This window comes from Suncus etruscus, chromosome 15, assembly GCF_024139225.1.
Source record: "Suncus etruscus isolate mSunEtr1 chromosome 15, mSunEtr1.pri.cur, whole genome shotgun sequence".
Lineage (NCBI taxonomy): Eukaryota > Metazoa > Chordata > Mammalia > Eulipotyphla > Soricidae > Suncus > Suncus etruscus.
Genome location: NC_064862.1, coordinates 52922021 through 52934946, shown reverse-complemented (window position 1 = coordinate 52934946; position 12926 = coordinate 52922021). Strand labels below are relative to the sequence as shown.

The 12926-nt window shown below is 54.1% G+C and overlaps 2 protein-coding genes across 2 annotated transcripts in view; one reads left to right on the top strand and one right to left on the bottom strand.

The window, feature by feature from the left end:
- The window catches only part of SPOCK2 (SPARC (osteonectin), cwcv and kazal like domains proteoglycan 2), an 836669-nt gene that overhangs the window by 561998 nt on the left and 261745 nt on the right, over positions 1-12926 (bottom strand). The gene's annotated exons all lie outside the window — the stretch shown is intronic.
- CDH23 (cadherin related 23) overlaps positions 1-12926 on the top strand; it is a 343293-nt gene that overhangs the window by 251764 nt on the left and 78603 nt on the right. The window contains exons 24-30 of the mRNA XM_049789257.1: positions 228-373; positions 1638-1857; positions 4762-4914; positions 6659-6772; positions 8427-8575; positions 11132-11192; positions 11908-12056. Coding sequence (XP_049645214.1) covers positions 228-373; positions 1638-1857; positions 4762-4914; positions 6659-6772; positions 8427-8575; positions 11132-11192; positions 11908-12056 — 992 coding nt within the window. The remainder of the gene's footprint in view (positions 1-227; positions 374-1637; positions 1858-4761; positions 4915-6658; positions 6773-8426; positions 8576-11131; positions 11193-11907; positions 12057-12926) is intronic.

Here is a 12926-nt window from a genome sequence, read left to right as displayed (position 1 = left end):
CAAGTCTCTGGAATATTTCTCCTACCAGCAGTGGAATCAGACCCCCTTCCCAGTTCATGCCCTCCCCAGAGCTCCTCTAGGCAGTGATTTTGGGAGTGGGAGGCCCCAGCTGTGTTCCTGAGGAGCCTTGCAGGATGGAAGAAGGTCACAGAATATGCCCTCTGTTCCCCGGCTCTCACACCCTTCTCTCCTTCCTCTCAGCCACCCTCTCTCCCCCATTCTCCCAGGTGGCAGGCCTCCTCTGAAGGCCACCAGCAGTGCCACCGTGTTTGTGAACCTCTTGGACCTCAACGACAATGACCCCACCTTTCAGAACCTGCCTTTCATCGCCGAGGTGCTGGAAGGCACCCCCGCAGGTGTCTCTGTCTACCAGGTAAGTCCCCCCCTCAATCCTCTGCGCCCCTGTCCTGGTTCCTACCAGCCTGCATTTTGATCCTCGGCATCCCATATGGAACCCGAATCCTGCCAAGCATCTGCTTGATGGCTCTGCTATGTGGATCCTGTCACTTCAGTGGGTGTGGCTGGAGAAAATCGGGTCCAGGCCTTAACCATTCCCAGTGAGTAAGACTGGCTGTTGGAATACCAAGCCCCAAAGATGTTCTTATTATCTGTTCTCATGCTGGGTCTGTTTTTTTTTTTACTTTTAATTAGGAAAAAGGAGATGTTCTTGGGCTGGGTGAGACTTTGCATGCCCGGGTTCCCTCCCCAGCAGCCTGTTATTGGGAGAATTCTGTGTCTGCACAAAGCAGTTCCCCAAATGCTCAGCAGGGGGATCCACGATCTTATGTGTTGTCCCACATACTCCCTGAGGCCAGTCAGAAGTGAGTGATCTTGGAACACAGAGACAGGAGTAATCCCTGAGCATCTCAACATATGACCATAAAAAAATAAAAAAAAAAGACAAGACAAAACAAAAACTTATTCTAGGCTGACCCCAACCAGGACTATAGATTTATCCCTTCACCCCACAGCACTACTGTGAGCACTTGAGCACAGAGGCTGAACAAATCACCCCTGAGCAAGACCATCTGTGGTCCAATACCCCCTAAAAAGAGAAGCAAAATCTTGGGACCAGAGAGTAGAGCAGAGCCCCTTGAGCAGAGCAAAGCCCAAGACTCAAGTGAGGCCTTGAGTCTGTCTCTTGTACCACCAGGACCCCAAACACTTCAGGGTGTTGATCTGGAAAGACCCAAGAAAAGAACCAGATCTTGCTTGGTACCACCTTGTTGTCTGACCCTCTCCACAGAGCCTGAAGGAGATCCCAACAAATGGGCCCTAGACAGGATTGAAGGGCTTGGCGGAAGGCAATGGTACTCAGCCAGAGAGATGCCTGGGTGGGGGCTGATCTGGGGATGCAGGGACTCTGACCTCAGGAGCCATCTCTGAGGCTTCCCCAATACACAGACCAAAGTCTGGAAGAAGAGTCAACCCTGTGGGCCTGGACCCTGGAATACAGCTTCCACAGCACCCCCGTGATGCCAGGGCATTGGGACACCACCCAGAGCACCTGGCAGGGAAGTGTCTTGTGACACTGCAGTGGGTGGGTAGGAGATGGAGAGGTGGGCAGCAGGGAGCATTCTCTGGAGACATCTGGCCCTGGTATGCCCCCTAGCCATTGAGTTCTTCCTCCCTTGCAGGTGGTGGCCATCGACCTGGACGAGGGCCTGAACGGGCTGGTGTCCTACCGCATGCGTGTAGGCATGCCCCGCATGGACTTTGTCATCAATAGCACCACTGGTGTAGTGCTGACCACAGCTGAGCTGGACCGTGAGCGCATTGCCCAGTACCAGCTGCGGGTGGTAGCCAGCGATGCAGGCACCCCCACCAAGAGTTCTACTAGTACACTCACCATCCGAGGTGAGGACCACAAGGGTCATATTCTCTCTCTCTCTCTTTCTCTCTCTCTCTCAAACACACACACACACACATACACACACACACACACACAACTTCATTCTACTGCCCACCATTCTTGTGGACACCAGCTGCCTGGCTCCCAGCCCAGCCACAGATCTGGCCTGTTTCTAGGGACAGGCAAATGGCGGCACTCCCAGAGTTCCCCTCCACCTGAACCCCATGTTCTAGTCTTCTCAGAACCACCCTTCCAAACCTTTTTGCTTTGGGTCTGTGTTTTATTGGTTTGCAAGACAGTTTTAGGAGTGAAATGTCATCCTTCCTGTCCATATATTTTATGATCACGCCACACCTATGGGTGAAATACCAACATAATCCATGGAGTCTCCAGCAACCTCCTCCCCGGAATATGCTGACCTCCTGTCATCTCACTCCCGCAATCTCAGCTCAAAGACAAGTTTTTATTTGCTTTATTTCTCTGTGGCCCACAAAAATGTGAGATCATTTGTCTTCTGCTCTGGCTACATGACTTAAAGGCTGGTTCTGGTTCTGCCTATGTTGTCCTCAACAGCTTGGTCCAGGGCGGTATTCACAGTGTCTTTGTTTCACGTCTTCTCTAGTCTTCCTCGCTGAGTATCAGGCTTTAGGGCTTTCCTGATCTGGGGGTGCTGCCAAAAAAAGTAGTGGTGATGTGGAAAGATCTTTGTGGTCTTTGGTCCCAGGAACAGAACCCTTCCAGCCTCAGATCCCTCCAATAGCAGAGATTGTGCAGGGTTCAGGGGGCCTATGGTGTCACTAGTGGGGGACAGTGAAGTGTGCTGAGCCCTTTTTTATGTTTCTAGAATCACAGCAGAACCTAGAATCACAGGCTGAACCCTGGTAAGAGGGCAGCAGGGTTCCTCATTTCTGAAGCTCCTCATTTCCTGGGCACTATATCACTGATCTCAGTGTCTTATCTCTCTTTCAGAGTTGGCCCAAAGGTGCTATCTGTCTCTTTCATCTGACTGTGTCTTTAATTTTAATTCTTGGGATAATACTAGGACATTGGTGTGGGCCTTTGCCAAAGGATCGGAACTGACGTGCCAAATATAGTGGATAAGATGCCACCTGTTTCTAGTACACGACCCAGCCCATCTCTCTCCAGGCCTCAGACCAGGAGTGGTGAACAAGTTCAACACAAAGAGCCAAAATTTTAAACTGTGAGAATCAGAGAGCCACATCACGTGGTGACCTGCCAAAACAGACACTCACACAAAAGCATATAATTTTTAACAATAATATATTTAACAATATTTTTAACAATATATTTAACAATAATATATTAAACACATATTGCATTTTGACATTTTGAGTGAGGGTAAAAATCCTGCAGTGATGGCGAGGGTGTGCTGTGTCCTCCACACTAAGAACTAACGGCAAGATGTGACACAACATATGACACACGGGTGTCCCTCCCCCCCCCCCCAGCTCACTGGCCCGTGCAGTTGTTTCCGAGGGATGGGAGATGGGATGACGCAGCCTGGGGGTGGGACTCCTTGGTCAGAGATCTCTCCTCAGAGGTCCCTCCTCAGAAGCAGCAGAACAAAATCCAAACTTGGCAAAGAGCCATAGTATACAAAATAATGATAAGAGGCAAAGAGCCGCATTCATTTTGGCCGGGAGCCGCATGCAGCTCGAGAGTCGCATGTTCGCCATCCCTGCCTCAGACTGTGACATGTGAGGGCAACTGGGTAAAGACGGGAGAGAACTGGGCATTCTCTGTTCTGCTTTAGGAGTTCCCGGGTTGGATGTACATCTGGGAACCCCATTCTGTGCCAGTGAGGATTAGGGAGAACACTCAGATCTCAGTGAAGATTCACAGTGGTTTCCTTCTGGGGTTCACAGAGCCATAGCAGGCAATGAGTCATCATTACTCGTGAGAGGTTCCCAAGTGACCCAAGAGAGTGAGGAGACATTTCATCACAAAGGTGGCTTCCGGGAGTTGGGGCCTGATGTGCAAAGATAAAATCAAGGATCTCTGGACCAGAGCAATAGCACAGCGGGAAGGGTATTTGTCTTGCACTTGGCCCTTGTGAGTTCAATCCTTGGCATCCCCTCCCATATGGTCCCCTGAGCCTGCCAGGAGAAATTTCTGAGTGCAAAGCCAGGAGTAACCCCTGAGCACTGCTAAGTGTGGCCCCAAACCAATCATCATCATCATCATCATCATCAAAGAAAATAAAAGATTTTGGGCCAGAATAATGGCACAGATGGCAAGGCGTCTGACTTGCCCATGCTAGCCTAGGACGGAGGATGGACCGCGTTTCCATATCCCAGTGTCTCATATGGTCCCCCAAGCCAGGAGCAATTTCTGAGCGCATATCCAAGACTAACCCCTAAACGTCAGTGGGTGTGGCCCAAAAAACAAAAAAACTAAATTAATTTAAAAAAATAAAATATTTCATTAACCCTATTAGATTGCTTTTGAAGGGGTAGGATCCCAAAATCCTGCTCCCTTCCTTAGGACCCCATCACAGTGAGGGGAGGGGAGGCCTCAAGCCCTCTCCCTCCTCCTCTCCTGTGACACTTCAGAAAAGCTCCTGAGGGGCCCTGTGTGGCTCTAGGGGTGAGAGGAGCTGAGAATTGGCTACGTCACATCATCATCATCATGGCGTCCACCCTGCATGGTCACTACGATGAGTCAGAATGGAAGGAGCTCTGAGGCCATCTCTCCTGACCCCAGCAAGCCCTCAGGACACTACCCACTATTCCATTCTGCCCCACAGGCTGGTGGTTCTGGCTGGTGGCCAGCAGTATGGCCTGTGGGGACACTTGCTTTCCTGTTGGTCTATGGTGGGACCCGGAGCTAGTTGGTGGGTCTGAGTCAGCCAAGCCTCATGGCCTGCCCCTGGCCCCCTATGCCCACAGTTCTGGACGTGAATGATGAGACTCCCACCTTCTTCCCGGCTGTGTACAACGTGTCCGTGTCCGAGGACGTGCCCCGCGATTTCCGAGTACTCTGGCTGAACTGCACAGACAACGACATAGGCCTGAACGCCGAGCTCAGCTACTTCATCACAGGTGCTCCCCCTCCTGGCAGGGGCTGGGTATAGTGCCCAGCTGGGGCCCCAAGTTCCAGTGGGGACAGAGAAAGGGAGGTGGGCCCGTGACCCTCTTGAGGAGCTTCCAACCCTCCTCAACATACATTCTCTACTCCCTCTGAGGGTGACAGATGTGTGACCTTTCCACCCTCAGCCCCTCATTCAGGAGCAGTATTTTCCACAGGTAGAGATGGAGGGTTGAAGATTGTAATATCTGGACTCCAGTATCAGCTTAGGTGGCGACACCAGCTCTTGGAAATTTAAGATGATCTCATCTCGGACGCTGGACACTGCGGTCAGAAAAATAGGATTAGCCTGGCAAAGGCGTCTCGATCCATGAGCACTAGTTTTGGTCACAGTGCTGAGATGTGTTCTCGCTCATGCCTGCACACCAGAGAGGACCTGAACAGCTGATGGGATGGTTTCTTCATATCTTCCCTCGGCCATTTTTATTTTTCTGGAGGTCCCATCTTCTCTTAGCCCTTTAACCGCCTGTCTGCTTTTCTGACCCCCCACAGTCTCTCTCTCTCTCTCTCTCTCTCTCTCTCTCTCTCTCTCTCTCTCTCTCTCTCTCTCTCTCTCTCTCTCTCTCTCTCTCTCTCTCTCTCCCTTTCCCTCTCCCTCTCCTCCTCTTTCTCCCTCTCTTCTCTCTCTCTCTCTTCCTCCCTCTCCCCCTTCTCTCTATCCTGGGCCCCCAACTCTCCTCCTCACCCTCACCTCCCCTGCTAACCTCCCAGCACCCTCATTCTGTCTCCCCCACCCCCAGAATAGAGTCTTTTTTGCCCACCCCCACAGTGAGGCTACTTTTGTCTTAGTTCCTTCCCTGCTCCCTGGGAACCAGATTTCCTCTAAGATTTCCCCAAGAAGCAGACAATGAGCTCCAGACAATGGGAGGCAGGAGGCTGACCCCAGCCCTGGTCCCCGTGAGGACTCGGAAGCGTCTGGCATCCCCCAGGATGTGCCCTGGGTGCCCCAACGCTACAGAGGAGAGTCCCCGGACCTGCCCATAATCTCTCCTGGTCTTGGATTTTCCATTCCTGCCAGGAGCTGCTCGCTGCCAACAGGCCAAGCTACCCCCAAACCCGGTGCAGTGGTGCCCTCTGCTGTCCAGAGCTCTGCACTGCCTGCTGGCTGGCTGGTGGGGAGGGTCTCAGCACCAGCTTGGGTCCCCCTAATCCTGGAGGAAACGGCACACACCCCACCTAAGCTCCCAGCTCAGGAAGCCTGGCTGGATTCTTGGTCTCCAGCTCTTGTTCTTGCCTTCCTGGTTCTGCCCACACACAGCTCTGCAGCCACCACCACCACTACCCCGAACGCTCAGTTGCCCCCCAAAGCCCTCCACTGAGGTTTGGGGCACAAACACCTCTTTGGGACCAGCCCAGCTGTCAGACCTTTATGGTGCAGTTCTTCGCGCCCACACGGAGTGATAGGAACTCGGAGTCACACAGCCCGAACCCTGGTTTTCTATATGAAAGAGCCAATAGCAGGTCAAGCCAAGGGGTCCTCCCTGCCCGGCATCTGAGGCAGAGTAGACAGGCGTGAGGCCTTGATGTTCAAGGCCTGCCGCGCCTGCTGCACCCTATTCTCGGGGACTGCACGCGGCCAAGCCCTTCTTCGGTACGCCCCATCCTGCGGTACCATCCTGGTGCTGCAAAGTTGAAGCACCGCTGCCTTCCTCTGGCCAGAGCCTGTCCCCTCGCTGAAGCTGCTTCTCTTGCCCACAGGTGGGAACGTGGATGGGAAGTTCAGCGTGGGCTACCGTGATGCTGTGGTGAGGACAGTGGTGAACCTGGACCGGGAGACCACAGCTGCCTACACTCTCATCCTGGAGGCTATTGGTTCGTGGAGGCCCATCCCACCCACAACCCGTTCACCCAAACTGTGCCCATGTGTGCCCCGCCCACCACACTCCTGCCCAATCAGCCCTTGAGACCTCACCCACAAGTGCCCTACTCAACCTTCAAGGCCACGCCCACTCATTCCCACTCATGCCCACCCATGCCCACCCACTCAGCCTCCTGGTAGACGGGAAAAACAGGCAGCCCACCAGCATCCAGGTGAGACCTCTAGAGCTGTGTGCTTGCCCCCCTGGCATCCATGTCAGGGGCCATGGTGACAGTTGGTGTGGCTGTGGCATCAGTCCTGGCCATCTCTGGTTTGCTGAGGCTGGGCATCCCTACCTGCATAAGTCCTGTTTGCAGTGAGAACTGGGGAGGAAAATGACACCCCGTCTCTTCCCCCTACCCCACCCACTCCGTGGTCCACTAGATAGAGGAGAAGGGCAGAGCCAGCCCTGATTCTAACTAGCCTCAACTGCCCATAGCCCTCCCTGGGTGACACCTCCCTAGAAAGGCTGTATTGACACAGCTCCTCCTCCTCCAGGGCAGTGCCCCACAGTGCCCTGCTATAGGGGGGCCCTTCTCCACCCTGCCGGAACTTTAGGGTTAGCCCTCATTGGATGCGCTCAGCAGGCAGTCCAGAGACACATCCTCACCTCTCCAGAGCCCCAGAAGGACAGTGACTCATGTGTGTTGGGAAATAGCAAGACTTGACTTCAGATCAGGCATGTTTACTCATGAGAGAGCAGAAGCTTAGCCCCCTACCCCGGCTCCTCACCCTGACTATTCCCAGGACTGTCTAGCTCCCGACCTGGCCTGTGTCCTTCTTTTGGGACTGCAGATAGCACATCAGACATGAGGGTTGGGTCAGAGAACATGCTTTTATCTGAAGACCAGGTGGCCAGACATAAGTCTTGCTGTACCCCCAACCCCAGCCCTACTCCAGGGGTCCTGGTTTCTTCTCTTGTACTACTCGGACTGTGACTCCAGATCCAATCCTGCTCTGTGCTCTGACCTCACACAGCCTCCCTCTGCATCTCTCTCTCTCTCTCTCTCTCTCTCTCTCTCTCTCTCTCTCTCTCTCTCTCTCTCCCCCATTGCCCGACCCCTCCCCCACTGCCTTGCTATTACAGGGACCTTTGTCACTAGCTTTTCCAGACCCATAACTCAGATCCATCTCCAAAGACCCCCTTTCCCCAGCCAGTCACCATTTACAGGGGACCCAGGCATTGAATAGGACTGCATCTTTTGGGGGGAAGGAGCATGCCAGCTGCCTTTGTGCCTTGGTTGCCTCTAGCATGAAACAAAGATTCTACTAAAAAAGCTCACAATGAGGGGCCGGGGGATAGCACCACAAGTAGGGAGTTTGTCTTGCATGCACTGGCCCAGGTCCAATCCCTGACATCATATATGATCCCCCAAGCCTGCCACCTGCCTGAGTGCCACCAGGTATGGCAAAAAAAAAAAAAAAAAAAAAAAAAACCTCACAATGAACACTGCCTGGTGCCCTACAGTGTCACTCCTCATCTGAGAGGGGAACGAGCCCCGTTCTTGGGTGGACATAGGGCATGTCTCTGACTGGGCCCTGACACGTGCCTGTGCCCAGGGTGTCTACTGAGCCCATAATGACCCTGTCCCCTCTCCACCTGCACAGACAATGGCCCCGTGGGCAAGCGGCGCACAGGCACTGCCACCGTGTTTGTCACCGTCCTGGATGTCAACGACAACCGGCCCATCTTCCTGCAGAGCAGCTACGAGGCCAGTGTCCCCGAGGACATCCCTGAGGGCCACAGCATTGTGCAGGCAGGTCTGAGTAGGGACTTGGGGAGCTGGAACAGCAGGTGAAACAAATGCAGGAGAGGGTCCCTCCCACATGAGAGAAGGAACCTAGAATTGGCCTCTCCCATACCCCAAAATTACACCATAGAGCCAGCAGGAGTCAGCCCAGGCCATGCAGAAGGATTTGGGGGGGAGGGGCAGTGCCTGCTGGTCCCGGAAGTGGGAAGAGAAGAAAGGGCTCTTTGGCACCGGGCACCTAAGTGACAGCTCCAAGGCTCCGCCCTGACGCCCACTGTGCCCCACAGGCCCTTTGCTGGCCTGGGCCAGATCCCTGGGATGAATCACCCCCTCAGCTACTTGAAAGAAACTTGGAAGTGGCCACAAAGCAGCAACTCTGGGCCTGTTCACAGGGACAGGCTCCGGGCCTGTGGGGAGCAAGCCAATGGGAGGAAGAGCAGAGGGCAGGGCACTGCGCACTTCCTGCCCCAGCCAGGAAGTGCCAGAAAAGTTCCCATAAAGGCTGTCATCAGTGGTTCTCTTCCCTGGGTCTCCTCTGCTCCTGCAGACTTGAAGAGCTGTCCTCAAAGCTGGGGGATAGTGGGCAACTGTTTCTCTGATCATCCCAGGCTCTGCTGAGTCCCTCACAGTCTATGTGGTGGGGGGATATATTTGGAGTGTCCCTTGCTGCCTCTAGTTTTCCATTCCCCTCCCAGCTACCCACTCTTAGTGTCTCAGAGAGACATACCCACATCCCTGCTGGGTGGTGGCTGGGCTGGGGGGGGTGGGGTTTGCTCAGAATCTTTACCCCCCACTAGAACTAGGAATAGTTTGAGATTCTGAGTCTCAGGCCATGGTGCAAGTGCTTTGACATTTTCTAGGCTGCAAAGTACTAGAGGGCAGAGGCTGTATGTATAGGGGGTGGTAACTTGAGGTCCTAGAATCATTCTGGGGATAAGGGGAACTGTCCTGTCTTTGGGTAAGGCCTGGAGCCCCTGGGATGCTTCCTTGGAACCGAAGCCCCTCTACACCCAGGGTCGCAAGTAAGGACTCAACAACCAGTGGAAGTTGTCAAGATGCAGGGATCAGGGAGAGGACCCTCAGCTTCTCTTTCTCCTCCTACCCCAAGTGGACAGAGGCAGATGGACCTGGTCCTTGTGTGCTGTGGGCTGAGCATTTTATGGTCTGGAGGGAACCTTTTCCGCTTTCAACTGCACAGGCTGGATCAGAACTGGCCTCCACTCCTGAGAGGCAGCTAGTGCATGACTTTGAGAGGGTCCTGGCAGATGACCCCACCCATTGCCGAGTCTTGAACCACAGATGCTGTGAATTGGTCCAGAGCCAGCCCCGGTCAGGGCCACACTGACTCTGGGGTTCCACGTCCACAATGTTTCCAGCCCCTCTTCAGCCTGCTCACCTTAAATTGCAGCAGGCTCTAGCCCCCACAGGCCTGCGCCTGCCATCCCCATCCTGGCCTCTTGGTTCAACAGAAGCACCTGTGGCCCCAGTGATCACAGAAAACCCATGACCTTGTCAGTGATGGGGCAGGTGCTACTCTCCGTGACAGTGCTCACCCTGGCTTGGGTTGTGCTCTGTCAGTCTGGTACTTGTTGCCAAGGTCTGATGCCAGTGCTGCACCCACCTGGCTGGGTGCTGGACACCCCAAACTCCTGACCAGGGTCTGAGAGGGAACCAGAACTCACACTAGCAAGGCGGGTGTTGGAAATTTGTATCCATGTTTGTGATGTGGATGATACTCAGCCCCATTCCCCGTTGGATTTTGGGACCCTGAAAATGCATACAGTTTCAGCCCTTGCACAGGGCAGGCTTGAGTGAGCAAAGAGCATATAGGGCAGAGTCTGGGACAGATTCGGGGAACAAAGTCTGGGGCAGGGGGGCTGAGAGTCTGGCCATCCCTTCCTGCCCCTTCCTGCAGCATCCCCCCCTTGTGGGGAATCCTCTGCTCACTCTGGGCACAACACAGGGATGGGAGGGTGGCAGGTGTCCTTATCTGGGCTCCACAAGGCTTGTTGGGGGGCTGCTGGGACTGCCAGTGACTTGTGGCCAGGCTCCTTGTGTTGGGCTGAGCCTGGGCCTGTGTCAGGGACTGCAGCCACCCCAGTTGCCCCAAGACCATCCAAGGCCCAAGGCAGTGCCAGGCAGACAGGGTGACTTGAATGGAGTCAAAAGCAGAGCTGGGGCATGAGCAGACAGAACACAGAGCCCCTAGGTGTGTGATTCCATAAAGTGAAGTATACAGCAGATAGTCTCAGAGGCTTTATGGAGGAACTGGGAGAATCAATGTGGCTAAGGATGGGGGGGTCCTATCCAGAGTGTTTCACTCTGGCATCTGTGGCTTCTTCAAGAACAAGAGGGCAACCCCACCAGGAGCAGAGCTGGTGGGCAACTGGTCAGAGTCAGGTGGTGCCATCAACAATCACATGTTGTCTTGGGGCCTGTGAAGAGTAGGGGTGCTCCTCTCTTCTTTCACAGCCCAACTCACAATGGTGAGGCTAAGGGAACTCAGAAAATTCGCTGCCTGTGTGCCCAGCTCCATAGGTGACGCTGTGTCTCCTCCCTTAGCTGAAAGCCACAGACGCGGACGAGGGCGAGTTTGGACGTGTGTGGTACCGCATCCTTCAGGGTGAGTGGCCGCCAGCACTGAGACCAGGCTGAACTTCTCCAGGTAGCCAGACATTCACCATTAGCACCAGGCCTGGTGCATCTCCTTGGGGGTCAACGTGGCTTGTTACTTTGCTCTGCTGCCCCAGTTCACCCTGGCCCCAAAAGCTTCCCAAAGTGGTCACCCTGTCCCTGGGACTTTGGCCATTTCAGCAGCTGCCTCAGCCAATGTCCCAGAGATTAGGTCTCCTTGGGTCCATCTGAGCCCATCATTGTGATCTTGGACACACAGTCAGCTGGTCCCACAAGAACCAGCCCTGTCAGAGGTGAGACTGGCTGGCCTGTTTGGAGTCGGCAGGATCCACTCCCTTCCTAGGTCACATGGAGAGAGTACAGGAAGGGGCCCCCCCCACAAAAGAAAACTAGGGGCCTTTCCCATAGTTGGGGAACCAGCTCTAAGATGTCAGTGAAAGCTTAGGTTCACACACCATCCACCAAAAATTTGCTCTGGCTTCCTCCAGGCAGGCCCAGGTCCCTCAGGAACATGAGGTGTCCAGCTGGGGCATCTCAGGGCACCTCAGAAGGACCTGGGGGACTCCTGTCTCTTCCTTCAAACCCCAGTGCATTGAGGTGGAACTCATGGCATTGTGGGCCTGAGTTCTGGAGAGAATTGGCTTTTTGGGGCTCTTGCCTCTCACTCCTAGGCCTCCCCTGCATCTCTGTCCCCCTGCACACAGGTAACCAAGACAACAACTTTCGGATCCACGTCAGCAGCGGGCTCCTAATGCGAGGGCCACGGGCGCTGGACCGGGAGCGAAACTCCTCACATGTGCTGTTGGTGGAGGCCTACAACCATGACCTGGGCCCCATGCGGAGCTCTGTCAGGGTGAGTGGCTTCAGGGCGGGCAGCTGGTATGCAAGGCTTGGGAGCTGCTGGGAATAGTGATGGTGCAGACTTCGCTCAGACCAGCATCTCCGATGGGTTATTTCTCTAAGCCCTTCTCCAGGCCTGGAATGGGGACTATAGCACTGTTGCCTGTATGAGAGGTGGGAAGAGATGCCTTCTTTTTAAAGTGTCCCTGAATTTGTTACCACAGGGTGCATGGGTCCCCGAATTCATGGGTTTTAGAGAACAACGTGAAAGATTTGCAGACAAAGTCAGATGCTTATGGAACCAGAGCGATAGATATAGCGGGGAGGGTATTTGCCTTGCATACAGTCAACCTAGGTTTGATCCCCTACATCCCATATGGTCCCCCAAGCCTGTCAGGAGTGATTTTTGAGTGCAGAGCCAGGAAGAACCCCTTTTTGAGTGCAGAGCCAGGAGTAACCCCTGAGTGCTGTCAGTGTGGTCCACTACCCTTCAAATCTAGATGCTTATGAAGTTCAAGTTGATCATACAGGCTCAAAGATGAGCCCAGGTCTCTCCCCAATGGCCAGGCTGCTCCTTTGACCAAATACTATCACTCATCCTGTCCCTTGTTTCCTGGTCCCATGTCCTGGCCCTGGTTCTCTCCATCTAGCATGCTCTGATGGCGTCCTCCCTCTGTTGTGCTCACTCTTTATGGTATATGTTCTGAGTCTGGTATCTGGCCCTTGTCTCTTTCCTGGGCTGCTGCACTATTGCCTGTCACTGGGCCTTTCATGTTTGGACCCCAGTGGCTCCCCATCTCCTCAGGTATGTGGGGATATCCCTGCTGTCCTACTGTCTGTATGGGCATAAGTAAGAAGGCAGAGACTGGTAACTGGCAAGAAC